At 33.3% G+C, this 27,407-nt stretch overlaps 1 protein-coding gene across 2 annotated transcripts in view; it reads left to right on the top strand.

Annotated features, from left to right (window-relative positions):
• STXBP5L (syntaxin binding protein 5L) overlaps positions 1–27,407 on the top strand; it is a 336,858-nt gene that overhangs the window by 60,218 nt on the left and 249,233 nt on the right. For both annotated transcript variants that reach the window (XM_055316232.1, XM_055316231.1), the window contains exon 2: positions 14,640–14,737. In XM_055316232.1, the coding sequence (XP_055172207.1) occupies positions 14,640–14,737 (98 nt within the window). The remainder of the gene's footprint in view (positions 1–14,639; positions 14,738–27,407) is intronic.

Raw genomic sequence — 27,407 nt, 5'->3', positions numbered from 1 at the left:
ACACAGGCAGAGGGAGAAGCAGGCTCCATGCACCGGGAGCCTGACGTGGGATTCGATCCCGGGTCTCCAGGATCGCGCCCTGGGCCAAAGGCAGGCGCCAAACCACTGCGCCACCCAGGGATCCCAAGAATCTTTTTTTTTTTTAAGTGAGTAAGCAGCAACATAAAAATGTTATTTTGAGATGTATTAGGTAAATACCAAAATAAATAGCAGAAACATTGAAAAGTGATTGCCTCTGGAAAGTAGAAAATGGGAGAGGTAAGGGGACAGATTATTTCTAATTTTCAGATGTCTTTTAGATTTGTCTGATTTGTTAAACTGTGTGCATGATTAATATAAAATAATAATAGAATAAAAATAAAAGAAAAAAGTATAAAATTTCATATTAATAACTTAATAAGCATTCTATTTCTATTATATCTTTTTGCAGATATTTTATAAAATTAGGGTGTATTAATGCCTATTCTTTGATTTTAATATCAACTGCTTTTAGATCTTTGAACATGATAGTTTTCTCATTCTTTCAAAAGATTTAAAAGTCTTACTGAGAACTGGTAAAAATACCTCAATTACCAAAGGCGTCCATATGAGCAGGTTCTTTACCATATAGATTAATTTTACCTTTTTAGCACATTATGATGGGGATTCATGGGAATTTGCTAATTTTGTTATCACTATGCCACTCGGTGTCATATGCCTGTCATAGTGCTTTTACTGTCTTTCCTTTATCCAAGATAGTAGGAACTTATTCAGCAGTACTTTCAGGAGTCCAAGATGACATCAAATTTAGGGAAGAGTTATAAATTAACTCTATAATTCGAGGGAATTTTACTAGCAATATGAGTTGCTCCACAGTTACAATAGTAATTGGTTTTTGCTTACCAAAATATGTTGTCCATGTGAGTTCTTTTTTTTTACAGGAAAGTAACCAGATATCTCAAATTAATTATGACTTACTGAACAAATTTTGAAACTGCAGTTAATTTCCAATTTTTGGATTCAAAATCAGGAATGATTTACCTTACTATACCTATTCCCCAGAGTGTAACATTTGTAGACCAAAACAGGGAAATGAAATTATATTTAAAAAACATAAATCCTAAAAAAGATTTATATAATCATAAATCTTTAAAAGCAAATTTTTATCTGGAGGAATTTTTAAATAACAATTTTTTGCATAATTATAATCTATACATGTTATTTTTCTCTATACACATCCCCCCCCCCCCCCGAAAGCAGAGCATTCCTGTGAAACCTTTCATAAGCCTAATTGGCATAAAGCAAAGAAGCAAATATCATTAATTTATATGGAAAAGTTTTGGAACATTATGAGACCCCAAAAATAACTTCTTTTAGACTTTTCTGATACTTTAGGACATATCTTGCTAACAGATGCACAAAGTAAATTGATATAAAGCACAGATGCTCAAAGACACAGTTTAAAGCTATGGCAGCTTAATGCTGAGATGTGGAGTATGGTTCCTGGGGAAGATGCTTGATGGTGTCACAACTGCTGCTTGAGGCATGCACTGCGTCTATGATGGCTGGCTACAAAACAATCACTTAACTCTATTTTCACTTTTTGCTTTTTTTATAAAAGCAAAAATTCTCTTCGTATTTCTTTTGCTTGTCAAAAACAGATACTAATGGAGGTCTTTTGTAAAAGTGCAGTGGCATGCATGAACTTTCAAAAAATGTGGGATATGTGTATCTGGGAGTTTCTAATAGTCACATCTGTGTTATTAGATGTAACTTGGTGCGTGATTTTAGAAATTTTATGCTAGATTCTGGAAATGATAGATTTGGCCTATCAGTACTATGTGACAATGATGAATATAGGCATAAATCACCAATATGGTAGAGAGCTGGAGTCCTTTTAGTATAGAATCAAAAGCCATATTTATTTCATTTTTAGAATAAAAAACCATATTTATTTCATTTTTCAGACTAATGATCAGTACTAGGGAACTTTCCTCATAAATTAACTTGGTGGTCTAATAAATATTTAGAAACAACTGTTTCTAAACAGGACAAACAGGACTGTTTGTGGTGGGTGAGAGGATGCCAGTTAGGGTGTTATAATAGGCCATAATAACTGTGGCTTAAAATGGAGAAATTTATTTCTCTTTCATGAAATCTGTGTAAGCTTAAACAACCCAGGACTGCTTCAATGTCCTTATTATATCAAGAACCCAACAAACCTCTTTGTTTTTATGAAACACCTTTCTATTTTGTTACTCCGCCATCCTTAATCTGCACCTTTCATTTCATGCCCTAAGATGGCTGTCCAGCTCTTGCCATTGAATACATTTTCCAGTCAATGGGAAGGTGAGAAATAAAGAAGTATTTGTTTTACTTTTAAGGCTTTATATCCTTTCTGTTCTCCTTCCTTTGTTCATAATCTAATCTAGCCTTCTCTGGCACTGAGAAATATAGTGTGAACTGGATTGCTATGTGCTGAACTCAAAATTTTATTACTATAGAAAAAAGGAAAAAAGAAATTTGGGAATTGCAGGGTATCTGTCACAGGTGATTTTGAGGCTGTTTTGAAATATTGTAATAATATGAAGCCTTAGTCAACCAGACCAAATATGAATTCTGCTTTGTCCTATTCTGCTCTCAGTTCTATGCTGGTTGTTCTGTGTTCTCATTTATACGCTGAGGAAATTAAAATTTGAACTAAACTAAAACTCGAGCTGAGATGTTGAAAATTCCTTGTTACCTGGGCTCTGTTTAGATTTTGCCAGTGGGAGGCACTTATGTCAGATTTAAAGATAGGAAGAAAGTAAACATGTTGCTTCTGGTAGTGCTTGGTGCAGTGTCAGCAGTGAAACCAGGTTTCTTTCATCTCAGAGGTGGTAGCAGCTTCCTTAACTAAATGGTAATAGAACCAATATTTCCACATATTTGTAACCTATTCTCTATTATATCTTTCTTTGCTTCAAGTATCCAGAAATATTTATAAAACTCTTGGTACAGTTGGCCACCTCACCTCACTCCTTGTAATAATTTCAAAGGAGAGTGCTATGGACTGAATTGTGTACCCCCCAAAAATTTGTATTTTGAAACCCTAACCCCCAGTGTGATGGCATTGGAAGAGGGGACCTTTGAGAGATAATTAGGGCTAGATGAGGTCATCAGAGTGAGGCCTTCGTTATGGAATTAGTGACTTTTTAATGAATAGGAAGAGAGAGATCACACTCTCTCCTTATCATGTGAAGATACAGAGAGAAGGTGGCTATCTGCAAGCCAGTAAGGAACTGAATTGGCCAATAACTTGAACTTGACTTCCCAGCTTCCAGAACAGTGAGAAAAAAATATTTTGTGTAAGCCAGCCAGTGTATGGTATTTTGTTATAGCACCCTGAACAGACTAATACAGAGAATGAAACAAAAGAAAACAGGTGAAGCAAAAATGACATTAAGAAAAAGAAGATATTTTAAAACCTCATTTTATTGTTGATCAGTTTTGCTGTCATTTTATTTCACCAGCTGAGCATAAATTATAGTATTTCAACAATCCTTCATAGCACTGTCTAAAATTGAGAATTTATTACCTTGACATGGCTGTCTTCAGACTCTATTCTGCATTTTTCTCTTGCTTCATTTATTTTTACTGCGTTTTGTTGTTCTAATTGATAGCCTTGATTCTTTCAAAATCAACCAAATACCCCAAGTGATTTAACTTCTTACAGCATACTTTGATGATACAATATCAGAATATTTGATATTCTTGAGGGAAATATTCTTTTCCTTCAAATTGATATATAATTTACCTACTATACATTTTACCCATTTAAAGTGTACATTTCACTGGTTTTCAGTATATTCACAGAGTTGTGCAGCAGCCACCATAATCAATTTTAGAACATTTTACGACCCCCAAAATGGTTGCCTTTACCCTTTAGTAGTTAATTACTGTTATTCAGAGTCCTTGTCCCCCATGTCTAGGCAACCAGTCATATAAGTTATGTTTCTATAGATTTTCCTATTCTGTACATTCCATTAAATGGAATTGTTTAATATGTGGCTAGCTTCTTTCAGTTAGCATGTCATTTTCAAAGTACATCCCTGTTGTAGCATGTGTCTGTACTTCATTCTCTTTTATTGATAAATAATATTCCATGTGTGGCTATACTATATTTTATTTATCCATTCATCAGTTAATGATGAATATTTGAATTGTTTCTACTTTGTGGCTATTATGAATAATGCTTCTATGAATATTTGTATTGAAATTTTGTGTGGATTTCTTTTTCATTGCTCTTAGCCAGGAATACAGTCACTGGATCATAGGTAACTCTATGTTTCATATTTTGAGGAACTGCCAAGCTATTTTCCCAAGATTTTATACATATTTTTACATTCCCACCAGCAATGTATTAGGACTCAAATTTCTCCACATCTTTGTCAACATGTGTTAACATCTATCATCTTTATTATAGTCATCCTAGTGACTATACAGTTGTATTTCATTATGAATGTGATTTTCTAATGATGTTGAACTTGTCATCAAGTGCTTATTGGTCATTGGTATATATTCTTTGGAAAAGTGACTATTAAGACCCTTTGCCCATTCTTAAATGGTTTGTCTTTTTATTGAGTTGTGAATTTTTTATATATTCTGGATGTAAGTACCTTATCAGATGTATAGCTTGTAAATATTTTCTCCCTTTCTGTGAGTTGTCTTTTTTACCTTCTTGATAGTATCCTTTATAGTACAAAAGTTTTTAATTCTCACAGAGTTCAATTATTCTATTTTTAATTTTATTGCTTATGCTTTTGATTTCATATTTAATCCCAATTCACTAAGTTGTAACCATATGTTTTCCTCTAAGATCTTTATATTTTTGGCTTTTTACAGTTAGGTCCGTAATATTTTGAGTTAATTTTTGTATAGAATAAATGAAGGGTTTGACTTAATTCTTTCACATGTGAACATCAGTTGTTGTAGCATCATTTGTTGAAAGACTTCATTATCGAATTGTCTTTTAATTCTCATTAAAAATCAATTCACTGAAAATGTGAGGATTTGTTTCTTGAATTTCACTTTTGTTCTATTCATCTGTCTATCCTTATGCCAGTATACTTCATTGTCTTGATTACTGAGATTTGTTTGTTTTGAAAAAACTTTGTTCTTTTTCAAGATCCTTTTGGTATTATGGATAGTTCAAATATCCATATGAATCTTAGGATCAATTTGTGGATTTCTGCAAAAAATGTCAGCAGAGATTTTTGATAGGGATTGCATTGATTTGAAAGATCAGTTTGGGGAGTAATGTCACTTAACAATAGTAAGTCTTTTAATCCATAGATATGGAATAACTTTCCTCTTTAATTTTTTTCAATGATGTTTTGTAGTTCTAGCATGTAAGTTTTGTACTTCTTATGTTCATCTTATTCTTATTTTATTCATTTGGAATGCTATTGTAAATGAGATTGTTTTCTTAATTTCATTTTGGATCATGTGTTGCTAGTATATAGAAATAAAATTGATGTTTGTACACTAACTTTCACAAACTTACAGAACTCATTCTAATGATTTTTCAATTTATTTCTTAGACTTATATATACAAGATGATTTTTTTTACCAGCTTAGTTGAGGAATCTTTAGAGATTATACTATAGTAGTTGATTAACAACTTATTGGTACATTTATACTATGATAAGTTCTGCAATCTTTAAATACGTTGAAGCACATCTATGCATGTATTTTGTGGAAGTATTTCTATGATATACTGTTGAGTTAAAAAAACATTTTCCAGGTATCGTTATATATTGGGTAATAGGTATATGCATATATATTGATATAAACTTTAAATGAAAATAGGGAGGTTATGTAAGGAAATTTTTGCATTGTTTTCTCTGAGGAATAAAAATTTTAGATGAACTGCATGCTGTAGTTTATCTTTCTTTTCATCTCTGAATATTTACAAGTGCAGTATTTTATTATAAAAGTATATCCATTAAAATAGTGCATGGAGCACTAAATGTCTGGCTTAATGAGATGTAGACCTCTCTCACTTTTTTTTATAAGATTTTATTTTAATTCTAGTTAGTTAACATACAGTGTTATATTCATTTCAGGTATAAAATATAGTGATTCAGTAGTTCTATACATCACCCACTGCTCATCACACGTGCACTCCTTAATACCCACCACCTATTTAACCCATCCCCCCACTCACCTCCATTCTGATAACCATCAATTTGTTCTTTTTCTATAAATTTATTTTTTTATTGATGTTCAATTTGCCAACATATAGAATAACACCCAGTGCTCATCCCATCAAGGGCCCCCTCAGTTCCCATCACCTAGTCACCCCCGCCCACCTCCCCTTCCACCACCCTTAGTTTGTTTCCCAGAGTTAGGAGTCTCTCATGTTCTGTCTCCCTTTCTGATATTTCCCACTCATTTTTTCTCCTTTCCCCTTTATTCCCTTTCACTATTTTTTATATTCCCCAAATGAATGAGACCATAAAATGTCCTTTTCCGATTGGCTTATTTCACTCAGCATAATACTCTCCAGTTCCATCCACATCGAAGCAAATGGTGGGTATTTGTCGTTTCTAATGGCTGAGTAATATTCCATTGTATACATAAACCACATCTTCTTTATCCTTTCATCTTTTGATGGACACTCAGCCTAATACTCTCCAGTTCCATCCACGTCGAAGCAAATGGTGGGTATTTGTTGTTTCTAATGGCTGAGTAATATTCCATTGTATACATAAACCACATCTTCTTTATCCTTTCATCTTTCGATGGACACCTAGGCTCCTTCCACAGTTTGCAGTTTGTTCTTTATAATTAAGAATCTGTTTCTTGATTTGTCTCTCTCTTTTATTCCCCTTTGCTCTTTTGTTTCTTAATATCCACATCTGAGTGAAATCATATGGTATTTGTCTTTCTCTGACTTATTTCACCTAGCATTATACTCTCTAGCTTCATTCATGTCGATTTAAATGGCAAGATTACATTTTTAATGGCTAAATAATATTCCTATCTCTATCTATATTACAACTTCTTTATCTAGCTATAAATCGATGGACACTTTTCCTGATTCTATATCTTGAGTATTGTAAATGATGCTGCTGTAAACATAGAGGTGCATGAATCCCTTTGAATTAGTGTTCTTATATTATTTGGGTAAATACCTAGTAATGCTATTGCTAGATTTTAGGAGAGTTCTATTTTTAACTTTTTGAGGAACCTCCAAATAGTTTTCCACAGTGGCTGAACCAGCTTGCATTCCCACCAAGAGTGCAAGAGTTCTCCACATCTTTGCCCCACATTGTTTCTTGTGTTGTTGATTTTAGCCATTCTGACAGGTGTGAGGTGATACTTCCTTTGTATTTCCCTGATGGTAAGTGATGGTAAACATTGCTTCATGTATCTGTTGGCCATATGTATGTCTTCTTTGGAGAAATGTCTGTTCATGTCTTCTGCCCATTTTAGAACCGGACTATTGGTTTTTTGGGTATTGAGTTGTATCAGGTTTTTAAATGTTTTGGTTATTAACCCTTTATCAGGTATATCATTTGCAAATATCTTCTCCTATTCTGTAGGTTGCCTTTTAGTTTTGTTGATTGTTTCTTTCTTTTTTTTTTTTTGTTGATTGTTTCTTTTGCTGTGCAGAGGCTTTTTATTTTGATGTAGTCCTAATAGTTTATTTTTGCTTTTGTTTCTCTTGTCTCAGGAGAAATTTCTAGAAAGAAATTTCTAGAAAGAAATTACTTCCTGTTTTCTAGGATTTTTATGGTTTCAGGTCTCACATTTAGGTCTTTAATCAATTTTGAATTTATTTTTGTGTACAGTGTAAGAAAGAATCCAGTTTCATTCTTTAGCATATGTTGCTGTCCTATTTTCCCAATACCATTTGCTGAAGAAAGTCTTTTTTACCACTGGATTTTCTTTCCTGCTGTGTTGAAGAATAATTGACCATATAGTTGTGGGTTTATTTTTGGGTATTCTGTTCCATTGATCTATGTGTCTATTTTTGTGTTAGTACTATAGTTTTGATTACTACAGCTTTGTAATATAATTTGAAGTCAGAACTGTGATACCTCCATCTTTGGTTCTCTTTTTTCAAGATTGCTTTGGATATTCAGGGTCTTTTATGGTCCCTACAAATTTCAGGATTGTTTGTTCTAGTTCTATGAAAAATGCTGTTGGTGTTTTGATAGGGAGTGCATTAAATGTGTGAATTGCTTTGGGTAATACAGACATTTTAACAATGTTTGTTCTTATAATCCAGGAGCATGGAATGCCTCTCCATTTCTTTGTGTCATCTTCAATTTCTTTCCTCCATGTTTTACAGTTTTCAGAGTACAAGTCTTTTACTTCTTTGCATAGGTTTATTCCTATGTATCCATTATTTTTGGTGCTATTGCGAATGGGATTGTTTTCATAATTTCCCTTTCTGCTGCTTTATTATCCATGCATGGAACACAACAGATTTCTGTGCACTGATTTTGTATCTTGCAGATTACCTGAATTCATTCATCAGTTCTAGCAGTTTTTTTGGTAGAGTCTCTTGGGTTTTCTGTATAGAGTGTCATGTCATCTTCAAATAGAAAATTTTTTACTTCTTCCTTACCAATTTGGATGCCTTTTATTCCTTTTTGTTGTCTGATTGCTGTGGCTAGGACTTCCAGTATTATGTTAAATAAAGTGATGAGAGTGGGCATCCTTGCCTTATTCCTGACCTTAGGGGAAAAGTTCAGTTTTTCTTCATTGAGAATGTTAGCTGTGGGGTTTTCATATAAGGCCTTTACTATATTGAGGTAGGTTCCCTCCAAACCATCTTTGTTGATGGTTTTTATCATGAATCTATGCCATACTTTGTTGAATGCTTTTTCTTCATCTATTGAGAGTATCATATGGTTCATATCCTTTCTCTTACTGATATGGTTATCACGTTGATTGGTTTGCAAATATTGAACCACCCTTGTAACTCAGGAATAAATCCCAATTGATCATGGTGAACGATTCTTTTAATGTACCACTGGATTTGGTTTACTAGTATTTTATTGAGAATTTTTGCATCCATGTTTATTAGGTCTGTAGGCCCTGATGTCTTTATCTGGTTTTGATATTAGGGTAATGCTGGCCTCATAAAGTGAATTTGGAGGTTTTCTTTTCTTTTCTGTTTTTTTGGGGATAGTTTGAGAAGAATAGGTATTAACTCTTCTTTAAATGTTTAGTAAAATTTGTTTATAAAGCCCAAATTTCTGTTTGTTGGGAGTTTTTTGGTTACTGATTAAATTTCCTTACTGACTATTGGTCTGTTCAAAATTTCTATTTATTCCTGAGACGCCTAGGTGGTTCAGCTGTTGAGCGTCTGCCTTTGGCTCAGGGCATGATCCTGAGCCTGCTTCTCCCTCTGCCTGTGTCTCTGCCTTTCTCTGTGTCTCTCATGAATAAATAAATAAATAAATAAATAAATAAATAAATAAATAAATAAAATCTTAAAAAAAATTCTATTTATTCCTATTTCAGTTTTGGTAGTCTATATGTTCTCAAGAGTGTATCTGTTACTTTTAGGTTGTCCAGTTTATTGACATATAGTTTGTCATAATATTCTCTTATAATTGTTTACATTTCTGTGATACTGTTTATTATTTCTCCTCTATAATTTGTGATTTAATTGAATCTTTCTCTTTTTTTTCTTGATAAGTCTAGCTAGAGGTTTAATAAGTTTATTGATTTATTCTAAGAACCAACTCCCAATATCATTGATCTGTACTATTTTTTAAAATTTCTATATCATTTATTTCTGCTCTAATCTTTATTATTTCCTTTCTTCTGCTCGTTTGGGTTCTTGTTTATGGTTCTTTTTCTATCTCCTTTAGGCATAAGGTTAGGTTGTTGAGATTTTTCTCGTTTAGATAGGTGGTATTGCTATACATTTCCTTCTTATGGCCATCTTTGCCGTATCCGAAAGGCTTCAGATTGTTGTGTTTTTATTTTCATTTGTTTCTATTTACTATTTAATTTCTTATTTTATTTCCTGGTTAACCCATTCATTGTTAAGTAGCATGTTATTTAACCTCCATGTATTTGTGATCTTTCCAGATTTTTCTTGTGTTTGACTAACCCTTAGACCTAACCCTAATGTTTTATAGCATCGTGGTCAGAAAAGAACTATGGTATGATTTCAGTCTTCTTGAGTTTGTTTGTTGCAGCTTGTTTTGAGAGCTAATATTTGATCTTTTCTGGAGAATGTCCATCCCATGTGCACTGGGGAAGACTCTATTCTGCTGTTTGGGGATGGAATGTTCTGAATATATGTTAAGCCCATCTGGTCCAGTGTGTCATTCAAAACCATTGTTTCCCTGTTGATCTTCTGCTTAGATAATCTGTCCGTTGATGTAAGTGTCGTGTTAAAGTCCCCTACCATTACTGTATCACTATCAATGATTTCCTTTATGTTCATTATTAACTGCTTTATGTATTTGAGTGGTCTTATGTTGAGTGCGTAAATGTTGACAATTGTTACATCTTATTGTTGGATTGTCCTCCTTGTAATTATAGTGTCCTTTTGGTTTCTTGTCATAGTCTTTGCTTTAAAGTCTATTTTGTCTGATATAAGTATTGGTACTCCAGTTTTCTTATGACATCCATTTGCATGATAGATGTTTCTCTATCCCCTCACTTTCGATTTGTAGGTGTCTTTAGGACTGAAACCAGTCTCTTGTAGGCAGCATATAAATGATTCTTGTTTTTTTCCCTACTTTGTAACCATATGACTTCTGATTGGAGCATTTAGTCCATTTACATTCAGAGTTATTGATAGATATGCATTTATTATCACTTTATTATTTGTTTTGTGATTGTTTCTAAAGATTTTCTTTGATCCTTATCTTTCTCTTTTTCATGTTTTATTGGTTTTTTTTAGTGATATATTTAGGTTACTTCTTTTTATTTTTTTGCACATTTATTTGTCATTTTTGTTACATGATTACCATTAAGTTGGTGTATAATCTCCTCTGCATATAGCAGTCTATATTAAGTTGATGGTCATTTAAATTTGAACCCATTCTTTACTGTTCTCCTCCCCATGTTTTAGGTATATGTTGTTATGTTTTGTATCCATTTAATTTGTGAATTTCTTGACTGATTTTTTTTTACAGAAATATTCATTTTTACTGCTTTTGTGCTTCCTACCATCATAGTGTTAGTTTTGGTCTTTCCACTCAGAGTCCTGTTTAATATTTCTGGTTTAGTGGACATGAACTCCTTTAGTTTTTGTTTGTCTAGAAAACTCTTTATCTCTTCTATTCTCAAATATAGCCTTGCTGGGTAGAGTATTTTTTAGCTGTAGACTTTTCCCTTTTGGCACATTGAATATATCATGCTACTCTCTTTTGGTTTGCAAAGTTTCTGGTGAAAAAAATCTGTTAGCCTTATGGGTTTTCCCTTGTATGTTTCTGTCTTCTTTTCTCTTGCTGCTTTTAAAATTTTTTATTTTTTCAGTATATTTGGTAAATTAATTACAATAGGTCTCAGTGTGGGCTTCTCCTCCCCCCCTTTTTTTTGAGAGATAGAGGTGTCAGGGGGAGAGGAAGAGAGAGAATCGCAAGCAGGCTCTGGCCCAGTTTGGGTCTGACATGGGGCTGGATCTCACAACCCTGAGATCATGGCTTGAGCCAAAATCAAGACTTGGACGCTTAACCAGCTGTGCTACCTAGGCACCCCTGTGGGCCTCCTTTTTTGATCTTGATGGACGTTTTCTGTGCCTTCTGGATCTGGGCATGTTTCCATTCTTGGATTATGGAGATTTTCAGCTATTATTTCCTCAAATAAATTTTCTGCCCCATTTTTCTCTCTTTATACTTTGGAACTCATATAATATGAATGTTATTACTTTTGGTAGAGTTATTGAGTTCTATAAGTTTATTCTCATTTTGCATAATTCTTTTTCCTATCTTTTGTTCAACTTGATCACTCTGTCATCTAGGTCATTAATTCATTCCTCTGCTTCTTCTATCCTTCTCTGCATTCCATCAGGCATGTTTTTCAGTTTGTTTATTGAGCCCTTTATTTCTGTTATATTATTCTTTATCTTGTATTAAGGGTCTCATACATGTCTTTCACTCTTTTCTCAAGTCTAGGACTATACTTATATTCATTGCTCTAAATTCTCTATGAGGCATTTTACTGATGTGTTTTTCACTTAGATCTCTGGATGTGGCCTTGTCCTATTCTTCCATTTGAGATAAATTTCTCTGTCTCATTTTTTTGTTCCTCTTTGTTTGTTTCTCTGTGTTAAGAAAGTCAGCTATGCTTTCTGTTCTCAAAAGTGGTGACTTTATGAAGAAGAGGTCCGATAGTGCCCTGGAGTGTAGTGTTCCCTGTTCACCAGAATCTGGCACTTCAGGAGACTATCCTATGTGTGTTGGTTATGCCTTGCTCTTATGTCTGAGTTGCTTTTCCTTTCAGTGCAGTTTTCTGGACTGATGCTTTCCTGTTATGGGCTGTGGTTGCTTTCCCTGGTGTGAGTGAGATTCAGGCAGGCCAACTCTGAGGGAGTGTGGCTTTGAGGAAACCTGGGAGTAGGGCAACAATGTTCGCAAAATTGGTACTGGGCTACCGGTCCCATGCCAGATCCCCTAAAGTGCTGCAGAGGCTGGAGGCTGCATTTCTTTGGTGGCTGGGGCCACATGGCTGGGTACCATGCACTGGCTGGGTGTGATGTGCAGTGGTGGTGGTACATTGAGAGATTGGGCAGGACACATGGACAGCTTTCATAAAATTGGCCCCAAGCCCAGGGCCAAAGCTAACAGGCTTGGAGTGGGTGAGTCCTTAGGAGAACTCATGGTCTTAGCATACTACTAGGAGTTTAGGTAGCGAATGTCTGTGCAGCCTTACTTCCTGCAGGTGACCCTGTGTTTATGCTGGGGGGGCGGGGAATGATGCCTGCCAGCTCCCTCATTTTCAGAGAAGCACCCCCAACACACTCTGAAATCAGTATGAAAAAAATCTGTCTCTCACTTGTCCCCAGTATTGTGTAAATTGCTGTTTTTTTGCTTCCTATCCATGCAGGCTACTGTCTCTTTAAGGGCAGAGACCCAGCTATCACTTGCACTCCACGCTATCCCAGTGCTAGGTCAGCTGACTTTTAAAGATCTAACTCTAAGTCCCATTAGTTAAACAAACTCACAGAATTCAGCACCTCTGATTTTCAAAGTCAAACATGATGAGGATTAGTCTTCCTCCTTGTGGGCTCCCTGGTTCTTTGGCCTTTTCTCTGCCCTCTGCACATGCTAGCTCCCTCCCTCCAGCTGTCAGCCCCTGCCTTTTTGTCTTTCCTAACCTTTCAGATGCAGCTTGTTCTCTATTTTTAGTTATGGAAGTTTTGCTTTCTTCAGTTCTGAGGATTTATTTACTTGCATGTGGATGATATCTACTTGTAATGAGATGGTGTGAGTTCAGCGTCTTCCTTCTCTGCTCTCTTCCCAAGCTCCTTCTAGAATCTCTTATTTCTGACCTATGTGGGTCCTCTATTTCTTTGAAGAGTTATATTTCATATTGAAATTAATTCCTGTATATTGCTACATATTCTTGTGTTAGTCATTTCACCTTTTTTATATTGTGAACTCTTTATATTTTTCTTTTGTTGCCCATTGTGTGACTGTGTAAGTTTTCAAACACACAGAGTTGGAAATTTATAGTATGAGCATTCATATATGTATGTATATAAACCACACACACATATATACTCACCACCTAAATTTGAAAATTATCATTTTGCTATATTTACTTTATTATATATGTCTATCCATCTGTGTAACCATAATACTTCTATGGATACATTTTGAATTAAGTGCAGGTATCAATAGACCTCTTAAAACCTCAGTATGCAAATCATTAACTAGAGCTCGATATTTTTTATAGTACTTTTTCCCTAATTTTTTATGACATTCAATTTACACATGGAGAAATAATAAATTTTATCATACAATTTGATGAGTTTTTAACCATTGTATACACTTATACACTGTGTATACACTTATGTAATCCAAGCCTTTATCAAAATTTAGAATATTACCTTTACTCATACCCCCCTTCAATGAGTTCTCCTCAAGTCAACCACTGCTCTGATTTTTTTTTCACCATAGGTACATTTTGCTTATTCAAATTCTAATATAATTATATTATATACACTGTTTTATGTATTGCTTATTTTATTTAACATAATGTTTTTGAGAATCATCCATGTTACTGCATCTGTCATTAGTGTTTATCTTTCAACTGGTGAGTGGTAATTTATGAGTGTAGCATATTTTTGCTTTTGATTCTCTTGTTGAACAGCTGGACTGCTTCTAGGTTGTTATGTATAAAGCCATTAGGGTCTTACACAAATTATTATGTGGCCACATGCTCTTTATTTTCTGGAGTACACACATAGGAGTGAATTTATAGGTCATAGGACAGATAGTTTTATAGAAAACTACAAGACAATTTTCCAAAGTTCTTGTGTCATTTTATACTTCTATCAATATTTGGTAGTAGTGTTTTTTAATTAAAATAATTATTTCAAAAAATTTTAGTCATTATGGCAGTTGGACAATAGTATCTTGTGAGTTTAATTTTTATTTCCCTGATGATTATTTTTACTATCTGCTCTCTTTCAGACAGTTCGGCATGGTTTTCCTTATCAGCCCACAGCATTAGCCTTTGATCCAGTTCAGAAAATCTTGGCTATTGGGACAAGAACAGGTGCTATACGAATGTATCCTTAATTTTTGTTACATTAATACCAATTACATTTTCTTAAATATTCAGGTAAGTGGAATATGATCAAATAAAGTTGATTTCTTTGAAATGAGTAATGATTATGAAAGCCCACATTATCCAGTTTATTGGCATATTTTTAATGTCTGTGAGATAACTCTTGATGTCCTTTCTTTAATTCCTTGGGATAAATATGCAGAAATGGAATTGCTGAGTCATAAGGAAGTTCTAGTTTTAATTATTTGGGAAACATCATACTGTTTTCCATGTGGCTGTACTAATTTACAGTCCCACCAACAGTGTACAAGGGTTCCCTTCTCTCCATATCCTCACTAACAGTTGTTATTTCTTATCTTTTTGGTAAAGCCATTCTTACAGATGTGAGGTGATATCTCATTGTGGTTCTGATTTGCATTTCTCTGATAATTAGTGATGCTGAGCAAATTTTCATGTACCAGTAAGCCATCCATAGGTCTTCTTTTGAAAAATGTCTATTCAGATCCTCTGCCCATCTTTTAATATAATTGTTTTTTATTTTGTTATTGAGTTGTATGAATTCTTTGTATATTTTGGATATTGACTCTTTATTATATGTAATTTGTAAATATTTTCTCCCATTTATTTTGTTGATGATTTCCTTTGTTGTATGGAAGTTAGTTTCATGTAGTCCTACTTGTTTATTTTTGCTTTAGGTATCAAATCCAAAAAATCATTGCCAAGACCAATGTCTAGCAGCTCACTGCCTTTATTTTCTTCTAGGAGATTTATAGTTTTAGGTCGTATATTCGGGTCTTTAATCCACTTTGAATTAAGTTTTGTGTGTATTTTAAGATAATGGCCCAGTTTTATTCTTTTGCATGTGTCTGCTCAGTTTTCCTGACACCATTTATTGAAGAGACAGTCTTTCCTCCAGTGAGTAATCTTGCTCTCTTATCAAAAATTAGTTGACCATGTATGCATGGGTTTATTTCTGGGCTCTTGGTTCTACCATTGATCTGTGTGTCTGTTTTATTCCAATACCATAATGTTTTGATTATTGTAACTCTGTAATATAGTTTGGAATTAGGAAGCATGATGCCTCTAGGTTTGTTTTTTTTTCTTTTTTTTCCCTCAAGATTACTCTGGCTATTCAAGGCCTTTTGTGTGTGTCTGTGTGTGTGTGTGTGTGTGTGTGTGTTTAAGGATTTTATTTACTTATTCACGAAAGACACACACACACACACACACACACACACAGGCAGAGACACAGGCAGAGGGAGAAGCTAGCTTCCTGCAAGGAGCCCGATATGGGACTTGATTCCAGGACCCTGGGGTAATGCCCTGAGCCGAAGGCAGACACTCAACCACTGAGCCATCCAGGGGTCCCCCTTTTGTGGTTTTATACAAATTTTAGAGTTGTTTTATTTCTGTAAAAGATGCCTGCCTTTGGAATTTTTTTAGAGGTTGCATTGAAGCTATATATTGCTTTGGGTAGTATATATACTTTAATAATATTAAGTCATCCAATCCATGAGCATGGAATATCTTATATTCATTTGTAACCTCTTCAGTTTCTTTCATCAATATCTTTTTTTTTCCTCTTCCCTCCCCTCCCCCCTCATCAATATCTTATAGTTTCTAGTGTCTAGGTCTTTCATTTCTTGGTTGAATTTATTTCTAGATATTTTATTCTTTTTGATGTGGTTGTAAATGGGATTATTTTTTTAAATTTATCTTTCTGATAATTTATTATTAGTATATAAAAATGCAGCTGTTTTTTGTATATTGATTTTGTAAGATCATTTTCTTTTTGATCTATGTGAATCTACTTTAATTGGTATATTAAGATAACTTACTATAAGGTAATTGTTTATATGTTAGAGCCTAATTCTGCCAGTTTACTTCTTTGCTTTCTGCTTGTTTCCCTGTTTCTTGTTTCTGTTTGACTTTCCTATTTTCCTATGGGTTATTTGAACATTTTAAATAATTCAGACATGATACATTTATATTGTTTTTGAGTATATTTATTTGTAGTTTTCTCAGTGGTTGCTTTAGGTATTACAATAAATGTACATAAATTTTCACAGTCTACTGGTATCAGAATTTTTTCACTTTGAGGGAAATGGAATCCTTACTTACAATTAGGTCCCTATACACTGTCTTCTTTTAAAGTATAATCATCTTATGTATTTCCTGTAAATGCCTCAAGCAGCACCACATCAGATGGTGCTATAATTTTTGCTTCAGCTATCAAATGTGACTTAAGAAACTCATAAGAAGTAGGATAATCTATTATATTTATCCAAATTTTTACCCATTCCTATGTTATTTCCTTTCTGAAGTTACCAGAAAACCCGTTTTCCAGGGTTTTAAAGGTGAAGATATGGGATGCTTATTTGAGAACTTCCATTTCTTTCTGATTAGAGCACTTTATTTAGACATTTTTTAAGGATATATTTGTTATTTGAAACAAATTGTCTCAGTTTTTCTTCATCTGAGAATGTATTTATTTGTCATTCCTCAAGGATATTTTTGTTGTATATACACAATGAACAATTACTTTCTTTAATTACTTGAGAAATGTTGTAAAACTTTCTTCTGGCCTCTGTGGTTTCAGATGAGAAGTTACTGTCATTCAAATTCATGTTCATTTATAAGACTTTGTCTCTGGCTGCTTTCCAAAGCTTTTCCTCTTAGTTTTCAAAAGCTTAATTATGATGTTTCTTGACATGGATATTTCTGGGTTTATCTTTTTTGGTGTTTGCTCCACTTAACTGCGTCTGTAGGTTTATGTATATCATCAAATTTGGAAGTTTTCAGCCATTACTTTTTATTATAGTTTCTCAATTCCATCATCTTTTTGCTGTCCTCTGGGACTCCAATTATATGAATGTTAGATCTTTTTTCTTGTCCCACAGACCCCTCACACTGTTCATTGTGTTTCCCCACTTCAGTCTTTTTTCCCTCTGTTCAGATCAGATACATTTTATTGATCTTTTCCCAAGTTTACTCATTTTATCCTTGTCATCACAACTCTACTACTGAGCCTATCCATTTTTACCTTGGTTATTATATTTTTCATTTAATTTCTTTTTTAGAATTTCTATTTGCTGATCTTATTTGTTTTAAGAAGTTTCATAATTGCCTATTGAAGGATTTTTGTCATGGCTGTTGAAAACCTTTCTCAGATAATTTTTCAGAACATCTGATTCATTTTGATGTTGGCATGTATTGGTTATCTTTCCTCATTCAAATGCCATTATCTTGGTCCTGAGTATCATGAGTGATTTTCAGTTGTATCTTGGATATTTTGAATATTATATTATGAAACTTAGATGCTATTGATCATTTTTTTTAAACCAGTAAGCTCCCCTGTTGAGGTATAGCTTGAGGGCAAAGTGGGTGTATATATTCAAGTTTTATGGTGAGCCCTGTCAGCACACATACCCTAGCAAATGTAAGTACTGACTCACCCAGCTCATTTTCTGATGTGTGGGAATGGAAGTTCATATTCCTACAGGGCCCCAATAACATTGGGAGAGATAGGAAACGTGGTATCAACCACTCCTCTTTGCACTACCTTGTTACAACTCATTGATGTTAGTAGAGTGGTTCAGCTTCTGATAGGATCCTGACACCATGTGGGTGCTGACTAGCCCTGGTTTCCCCACCTTGTTCAATCTTATTTGTGTCAGGTGGATGTGGATATTCACATTCCCAATGACCATTCTACTGACATAGAGAGCTAGGAAAGTGTGTGTGAAGCCTAATGTTTGTGTGAAGTCCCACTTTATATCATCTCATTAAATCTTATTGTACCTGGACTCCAGTGATGCTATCTTGGCAAGAGAATTAGAACACCTTTTTTTATGCTAGGAGGGGAATGTAAGATCAGTCTCATTCAGACTCACTAATACTGTCCCATCAGAGATTGGATTGTTCCCACTTGCATCCACTAGTCTGGAAATGGCAGATCAATATCCTGTGTGGGGCACTAATACCACTAATACCACTTAGTGCACTTAATGGAACAGTGTTACCTGGTTCTGCCAGGTGGGGGAATGGGTGATTATTTTCCTGTTTGTGCCCTTAAACACTATCTGCTGAGGGAACTGAAGTGTGCTTTCTGCAAGATGGGAGCAGGATGAGGTGAAAGATCAGTTCCCCCAGTCAACCCTGTTGAACTGTGTGGAATTAAGGAGAGGAGAATTTTTTCTTTGTTGTTTGCTAGATTTGGGTGAGTGAAGCCAAAATTTGTTTTTAGGCTATTCTGTCTTCTCAGTCCTTTGGGAAAATAGCCTTTTCTTGGAGTTTTGTTTTTGTTTCTGTTTTCTTGTTTGTCCTAGTTTGCATTGGAGACATTTTCTAGGATACATAAAACACCATAAGTAAACCCAGGGAAATCACTGCTGTGTCATTTCTCAGGTACTGAGTTGCTTTGGCATTCCTCCTTCTTTCTTTCAGATTTTGGAAAGGAGGAATGGAGCTACTTATCTTCACAGATTTGAAATTCTCCACCCCCAGTTTTTAATATGTTGTGTTTTCCTTTTACTATGCTTAAAATATTTTCTAATTTCTGCTTGGTTTATTTTCTTGACCTCTGGCTTTTTATGTGTTATTCAGTTTCCAGATATTAGATGCTCTAAGATCTGTTATTGATTTCTAATTTAATTCCATTGTGGTCAGAGAATATACTCTGTATAACCTGAATCCTTTTAAATTAATTGAAGCTTGTTTTATGGTCCTGTCTGTGGTCTGTTCTGATAAATGTTAAATGCGTATTGAAATGAATGTGTATACCACTGTCCTTGGATAGATTGATCTGTAAATATCAATTACGGAAAATTGATAGTGTGCTTAAGATCTGTATTTGTACTGATTTCCTGTTTGTTACCATCTATTTCTTCTTACTGAAAGTGTTATTAAAATCTCTCAGTATAATTGTAAACTTTATCCTTGCAGTTCCATCAGTTTTGTTTCATTTCATGTATTTTGAAGCTTTATTATTAGCTGTATGAACATTTGGTAGTATTAAGTTCTCTTTATGAGTTGACTCTTAACATTATGAAATGACCTTCTTTGTCTCTGGTAGTATTCTCTAATCTGAATTTTTCTTTGTGTGATATGGATGTAGCCACTGAAACTTTCTTTTGATTAGTCTTAATATGGTGTATTGTTTTTCTTTCATCGCTTTTATTTTAACCTATTTGTGTCTTCATACCCCAAGTGTGTCCTAGGTGGCATAGAACTGAATGGTTTTTAAAAAATCTAATTTGACAATTTATGTCCTTTAACTTATAATTTTAAAATTTATTTTTATATTAGGGATTCACATTTTGAAATAAGATTATTTGGGGTTTTTTGATGTTGAGATGTCTAAATTCTTTATATATTCAGCATATTAACTCCTTATTAGGCATATCATTTGCAAATATCTTCTCCCATTCTATAGGTTACCTTTTTGTTTTATTGACAGTTTCTCTCTCTGTGCAAAAGCTTTTTATTTTGGTGTAGTACCTGTGTTTATTTTTGTGTTTGTTTCCCTTGCCTCTGGAGACATATCTAGAAAATGTATCTATGGCTGATGTGAAAGAAATTACTCTCTATGCTTTCTTTTAGGAGTTTTATGGTTTCAGATCTCACATTTAGGTCTTTAATCCATTTAGGTTTATTTTTGTATATGGTTAAAGACTGTAGTTTAGTTTCATTCTTTTGTATGTAGCTGTCCAATTCTCCCAACACTCTTTGTTGAAGAGACTGTTTTTCCCCATTGTATATTCCTATCTCCTTTGTTGTAGATTAATATGACTATATAAATGTGGGTTTAGTTTTGAGCTCTCTATTCTGTTACATTACATATTTATATATTCTGTTACATTACCTATTTCTGTTTTTGTGCTAGTACCATATGTATTTTGTTACTACAGCTCTGTAGTATATCTTGACACCTAATATTACACTGTCTGTAATTATGCTTCAATAAAAATAGTTAAAAAATAGATTGATAATTTAATATAATGCTTACTTTTTTTATAATGCTTACTTTTAAGAAATGTTGCTTTTCTTGTTATAAACTACATGACTCAATTTTAACTTTATTTTTAAATATTATCATATAGCAATTTGACATTTTTCTTTTGATATACAGTTCTATGAATTTAAATACAGTTTGTGTAACAAACACAAGGATATGGAAGAGTTCCATCACCCCGAAAAACTCCCATATGGTATCCCTTTATGTCTCTTTTTAACCTATTTTCCTACCCATAACCATTGGATCCTCCGATTTTTTCCCCCCATTGCTATAAATTTTTTTGGAGAATGTCCCATTAATGGAATTGTTATGGATGAGAGAGACTGCATTGTGCGAATGGAGGTCTCTGTCTTTGGATTCCCCATAAGAAGATTTATGTGGGGGGTTCATGCTGGAATAAAGATAGCCAGAAGGAAAGTAGCAAGCACAAAACAGTGTCGTAAGGCAAAAATATAGTCTCAAGGTGGGAGAGGGGCAGGTTCCACCAGATAGAACCCACCCCATGTTATTTTGGAATGGGATATTTGTTGCATTGCTCTGGGCTTGGAGGATCTGTGTCCTTCAGGGGATGGTCTCTAATGGAAGCTGTTTCCAATCATTTGGGAGGGAAGTTTTTGACCCAAAAAGGGCTTGTACTGGAATGTCATGGCAGCTTTTCTCCTTGGTGTGGGGGTGCTGTACTTCCAATGCAAATGCATTATAATGAGTCTAGGGGTTACCCTGGGGCAGAGATAGAACAGGAGAGTGCATATTCTGTGGCTCTTGATCTGTGAGTCCCAAGGTCTTGGAAACCACAAGGTCAGAATGTTGTACCCCTGGGCCTTTAATATGTTGCTTATTGATCAATGTCCTCACAACTCATGTCTCTATTATTCCCTTCAAGGATTTGGGACTCTGCCTCTAGTATTCCTTCCACCACTCATGTCTAGCTTCTACCTAAGAGAATCATATAGTATGTGACTCTTTGAATCTGTTTTTTTTTTCCCACTTAGTGTAATGTCTTTTAGATTCATTATAGTTATATGTGCATTAAAGGGCAATTCTTTTTTTATGGTGTAGTAGTCTTCTGTTACATAGATATACTACATTTTATTCATCCACCTGCTGAATGATATTTGGATTGTTTCTAGCTTTTAGGTACCATAAATAAAGCTTCTTTGAACATTAATGTATAGATTTTGTAGAAATATAACTTTCCATTTGTATGGTAAGTCTGACGAGTGGGATTGCTGGATTATATGATACTTTTAAATTTATGTGAAACTGAAATCATTTTCTAGAAAGGTTGTATCATTTTGAATTTCTACCAGCAATATGAGCTGCAGTTGTTCCACATCTTTGCTAGCATTTGGAATTGTCAATATTTTTATATTTTAGCTATTCTAATGGGTATAGTAGTATTGCAATGTGGTTTTAATTTATATTTTCCTAACAATTGCCTATTTCTGTCCTTACCTGCCATCCTTATATCCCTTTTTGTTGAATTGTCTGTCTTTGCCCATTTTAAAATTGTATTGTTTGTTTTCTTATTGCTGAGTTTTGAGTTTCTTTATATATTCTGGACATAACTCTTTTGTTGAATATGTGTTTTGCAAATATTTTTGCACATTCTGTAACTTCTCTTTTCATTCTTTTAATGATTTTTTTTTTGCAGAGTAAAGTTTTAAAATTTTAAGTTCAATTTGTCAATTCTTTTTAATGATCTTTTGGTGTCTTGTCTAAGAACTCTGTATAATCTGAGGTCAGGTAGATTTTTTTTGTGTTATATTCTAATAGTTGATTTGTTTTTTTTTTGTTTTTACATTTAAGTCTATGATCCATATGCAGTTAATTTTTCCTTTGGTGTTAAGTATGGATCATGTTTTATTTGATGACATATAAATATTTAATTGGTCCAGTATTTTTTGTTGAAAAGACTATCCTTTTTCCACCAAATGGATTTATACTTTGGTGAAAATCAGTTTTACATAACTGTGTGGATATATTTATGGACTCACTGTTTATTTTATACATATTGTATTGATTATTTTTGCCTTAAAATAAGTCTTGAAATCAGGAAATTTATTCTTTTTCAAAAATTTGTTTTTTAAAGGTTTATTTATTTACTTATTTACGAGAGACCCTCAGAGAGGGAGGTAGAAACATAGGCAGAGAGAGAAACTGACTTCATTCAGGGAACCTGATGTGGGACTCGATCCCAGGACCAGGATCATGCCTTGAGCCAAAGGCAGATGCTCAACCGCTGAGCCACCCAGGCATTTCTCTTATTCAAAATTTTTTTGCTTTTCTACATTCTTTGACTTTACATTATAATTTTAGAATCACATTGCCATTTTATACCAAAGCATCTATTGAGATTTTGGTTGGAATTGTTTGAGTCTGTAGATTAGGTTGGGAAGAATTGATATCTTAATGATTTTGACTCTTTTAATAATCTTTAAAATATTATATTTCTCCATTAATTTGTGTGATTTTTAAATTTTCTTTATCATAGTTTTATAATTTTAAGTATTTATAGCAAAGTTAAATGTGTTGACAGTAGTCTGCATATGATATCTTCTCATTCCTGAGTTAATGTCTTTTATAATTTAAAAAATACAGAAAATCTAAGTATACTATGACAACTTTTGATGTCTGATATCTAAAAGGAACAAATGTTAATTTCTTGTAATATTTATTTTTTGTAATATTCCTTTTTAAGAAAATAACTAAAATATTACAGATAAATTTGAGAGCTCTAATTTCTTTTCTCAGCCCAGTTTCAGTCTGTTTCTACACAAAGCTAGTCATTTATCATGATTTGGTATTTCTTTTTGCTGTTTTTGTTCAACTTTTTAAAAAGTTTTTTGTAGACTATAATTTACCATATAATGCAACCATTTAAAGAGTAAAATCTAATGGTTTTTAGTATGTTCCTAGAATTATGCAGTAATCACCATAATAACTCTTAAAACATTTATATCACCCCAAAAAGAAACTCTATTAGCAGTCACTCCTCATTTTCCCTCATTCCTCCCAGTCCCAGGCTAGCACCAATCTAATTTCTATCTATAGATTTTTTTCTATTCTGGACATATCATATAATGGAATCATGTAATATGTGGTATTTGGTGACTGACTCACTTATTAAAATGATTTCGAAGTCTGTCTGTATTATAGCATGTGTCAGTACTTCATTCCTTTTTACTGACAAATAGTATTCCATTGTATGAATATACCAACTTTTATTTACCCAGTTGCTTCTTATTTTATTTACTCAATTGAAAGACTGGACTGTTTCTACTTTCTGGTTCTATACATAATGCTGTGAACTTTTGTATATGAGTTTTTGTGGACATATTTTAATTTCTTTTGGGTATATAATTAGAAGAAAAATTGCTGCATTATAGGTAACTCAGTATTTCACATTTTGAGGAAACTTGATATTATGCTCCAAAGAGGCTAGATGATTTTAATTCTCACTAGCAATGTATTAGGTTTCCAGTTTCTCCTTTTGGATATCCTTGCCAACACTTGTTATCTATCTTTTTGATTTATAACCATCCTTATTGGATCTGAAGGTGGTATCTTAGGAATTTCTCTTATGACTAGTGATGGTGAACATCTTTTTATGTATTTGTTGGTAGTTTGTATATCTTCTTTGGATAACTGACTTTTCAAATCCTTTGCCCATTTAAAATTTTTTTTCCTGCTTTTAATTAATTTGTAAGATTTCTTTATAAATTCTGGATACAAGTTCCTTATCAGATATATGATCTGTAAGTATCTTCTTTCAATATTTTTTGCATTGTATTTTCAATTTCCTGATAGTGTTTCTTAAAGCACAAAGGTTTTTGATTTTTACGAAATTCAGTGTGTGTGTATAATATTTTTGCTTGTGTTTTTTGGTGTAGTATCTAAGAAATAATTGCCTGTAAGGTCACAAAAATTTACTCCTGTTTTCCTCTAATAGTTTTATAATTTTAGTTTCTATATTTAAGAGAGTGATCAATTTTGAGTTAATTTTTAAATATGGTGTAAAGAGGGGATATATCTTCATTCTATAGCACGTGGACATTCAATTATAGCACCAATTCCTGAAAACTAAACCCAAAAGAATTCTATCTTCATTAAGTTGTTTTTATATCCTTATGGAAATTCAACTGACTGAACATATAAGGATTTCTAGAATCTTACTCTGTTCCGTTTATTTATATGTCTGTCCCCACTCAGTACCAGTTTTGAATCCTGTAGCTTTCTTTACATCTTTACATTGGGAAACTTGAGTCCTCCAACTTTATTCTTCTTTTTAAAGATCATTTAGGTATTTTGGGTCTCTAGACTGCTCATGTGAATTTTAGGATTAGCTTTTCAGTTTCCGTAAAAGCAAAAACTCCAGCTGGGAATTTTATAGGGTTTCACTGATTTTGAAGATCAATTTACTACACTAATGATATTAAGCTTTGATCTATGGAGATGGGATGTCTTTCCATTTAGGTCTTAATTTTTTTTGATGGTGTTTTCTAGTTTTCAGAATGCACATTTTGTACTCTGGGTATTTTATTCCTGAATATTTATTATTTTGGATGCTGCTATAAATGGAATTATTTTCTTATTTTCACTTTTGGATAATGCATTGCTAGTATACACAAACATAGCTGATTTTTGTACATTAATTTTGTAAACTGCACCCTTGGTAAACTCCTTTATTAGTCCTAATAATTTTTAGCATATTTTTAAAGGATGGTGTATGTTCAAGATCTTGTCATTTACAAATAGTTTTAGTTACTTCTTTCTACTCTGAATGTCTTCTATTTATTTTTCTTGCCTAATTGTCCTAGGTAAAAATTCCAATACATTGTTAAATAGAAGTGGCAGGAGCAGGCATATCTGTCTTCCTGATTTCATAGGGGAAGCATTCACTGTTTCACTAGTATGATGTGAGCAGTTGGGTTTTTTTGTATATGTGCTTTTTAAGATTGAAGAAATTTCCTTCTATTCCTAATTTATTGAGAGTTTTTTTAAGGTATTAAATTTTTTCAAATGCTTTTTCTGCATCTATTGAGATGACCAAATTATTTTTGTCCTATTGATACAATATCTTAATTGATTTTCCAATGTTAAAACAATCCGGCATTCCTGGGGTAAATCTCACCAGGTCATGATAAGTAATTTTTATTACATATTGCTGGATTCAGTTAGGTTATATTTCATTGAGGATTTTTGTGTCTATGTTAATAAATTATTGATCTTTACTTTCCTGTTTTTGTCATGTCTTTGTCTTTTTCTGGTTTCAGGATAATACTAGTATAATAGAGTAAGTTGGAAAGTATTTCCTCTTCTGATTTTTACAAGAATTACTGAAGAACAAGTATAAATCTGCACTTTTCATTCTGAATAGTTATTTGATTACTAAACTAATCTTTTTAAAGGTCTATTTAAATTTTTTATATTTCTTTTTGAGTCCATTTCAATAGTTTGTGACTTTCTAGAATTCTATTTAATATCAATTTTCTAGTTTTTTGACATATAATTGTTTTTAGTATCCCATTATAATCTTTTTAAATCTTTGTATTTGCTTAATTTTTCACTAACTGATTTTAGTTATTTGAGTGTTCTCCCTTTTTCTCTTAGTTGATCTAGTTAAATGCTTGCAAATTTTATTGACTTTTTTGAAAGAATCAACTTTTGGTTTCATTGATTCTCTTTATTTTTCTATTCTCTATTTATATCCACTCATCTTTATCATTTCTTCTTTTGACTGTCTGGGTTTAGTTTGCACAATTTCTGTGGTTTCTCATTGTGGAATGTTAGATTATTGAATTGAGATCTTTTGTATAGGTGCTTACAGCTATTGATTTCAATATAAGAACTGCTTTAGCTCTATCCCCTTTTATTCCTTATTAGCAGTGTTTTCATTTTCATTCATCTCAGACTATTTTTTAAATTTTCCTTATGACTTCTTTGACCTATTGGCTATATAGGAGTATGCTGTTTAATTTCCACAGATTTGTGAATTCCTCCAATTACTTTCAGTTACTGAGTTTGAACTTCACTGTGGTCAGACAACATAATTTATATGATTTCAATCCTTCTTAATTTATTGAGACTTGTTTTATGGCATATTTGATTTCACCTTTTGCATGTAAATGGCTTGGAAATCATCATTCCCATCCTTAGATCAATAAAATGTTGATCGGACTTAAAATTATCCTTTCCTGGACCTATTAGAGAACTGAGGTTACAGGGAAAATCTCTACCCCAAAATCTGGAAAGAAGAACAAGTCCAGAGAGTCACAGCTGGTATAGAAGCTGCTGGAGACATAAACTGGTAGGAACACTCAAATCATAATTTTTTCAAATTGTTGGATACTAAATGTGGATTATCATGAAAGTAAGTTCTCCTGGAGGCCAAAGTATTAGTGGAATCCCCATATTTTCAAGGGTTTTACCTCCAAGAGGTATACTAGGCTCTCATGGTAAAGATCTAAGAAGGATCTCTTCAGGACTGTAGAAAGGGAAGGAGAAGAATAATTGTTGTAAAATATACTCAGGGTATATTCTCTAACAAAGATCTATTTTCCTGGGGAAAAGACTATGAGAACCTTATCCCAACTATGGGAAGGGCAGTTTCCAACTTTATCTCCAACTTTACCTCCTTTTAGCTTTCCTCTCA

This window comes from Nyctereutes procyonoides, unplaced genomic scaffold (genome assembly GCF_905146905.1).
Source record: "Nyctereutes procyonoides isolate TBG_1078 unplaced genomic scaffold, NYPRO_anot_genome, whole genome shotgun sequence".
Lineage (NCBI taxonomy): Eukaryota > Metazoa > Chordata > Mammalia > Carnivora > Canidae > Nyctereutes > Nyctereutes procyonoides.
The sequence above is the reverse complement of the archived record's forward strand: the minus strand, read 5'-3'. Positions and strand labels throughout refer to the sequence as shown.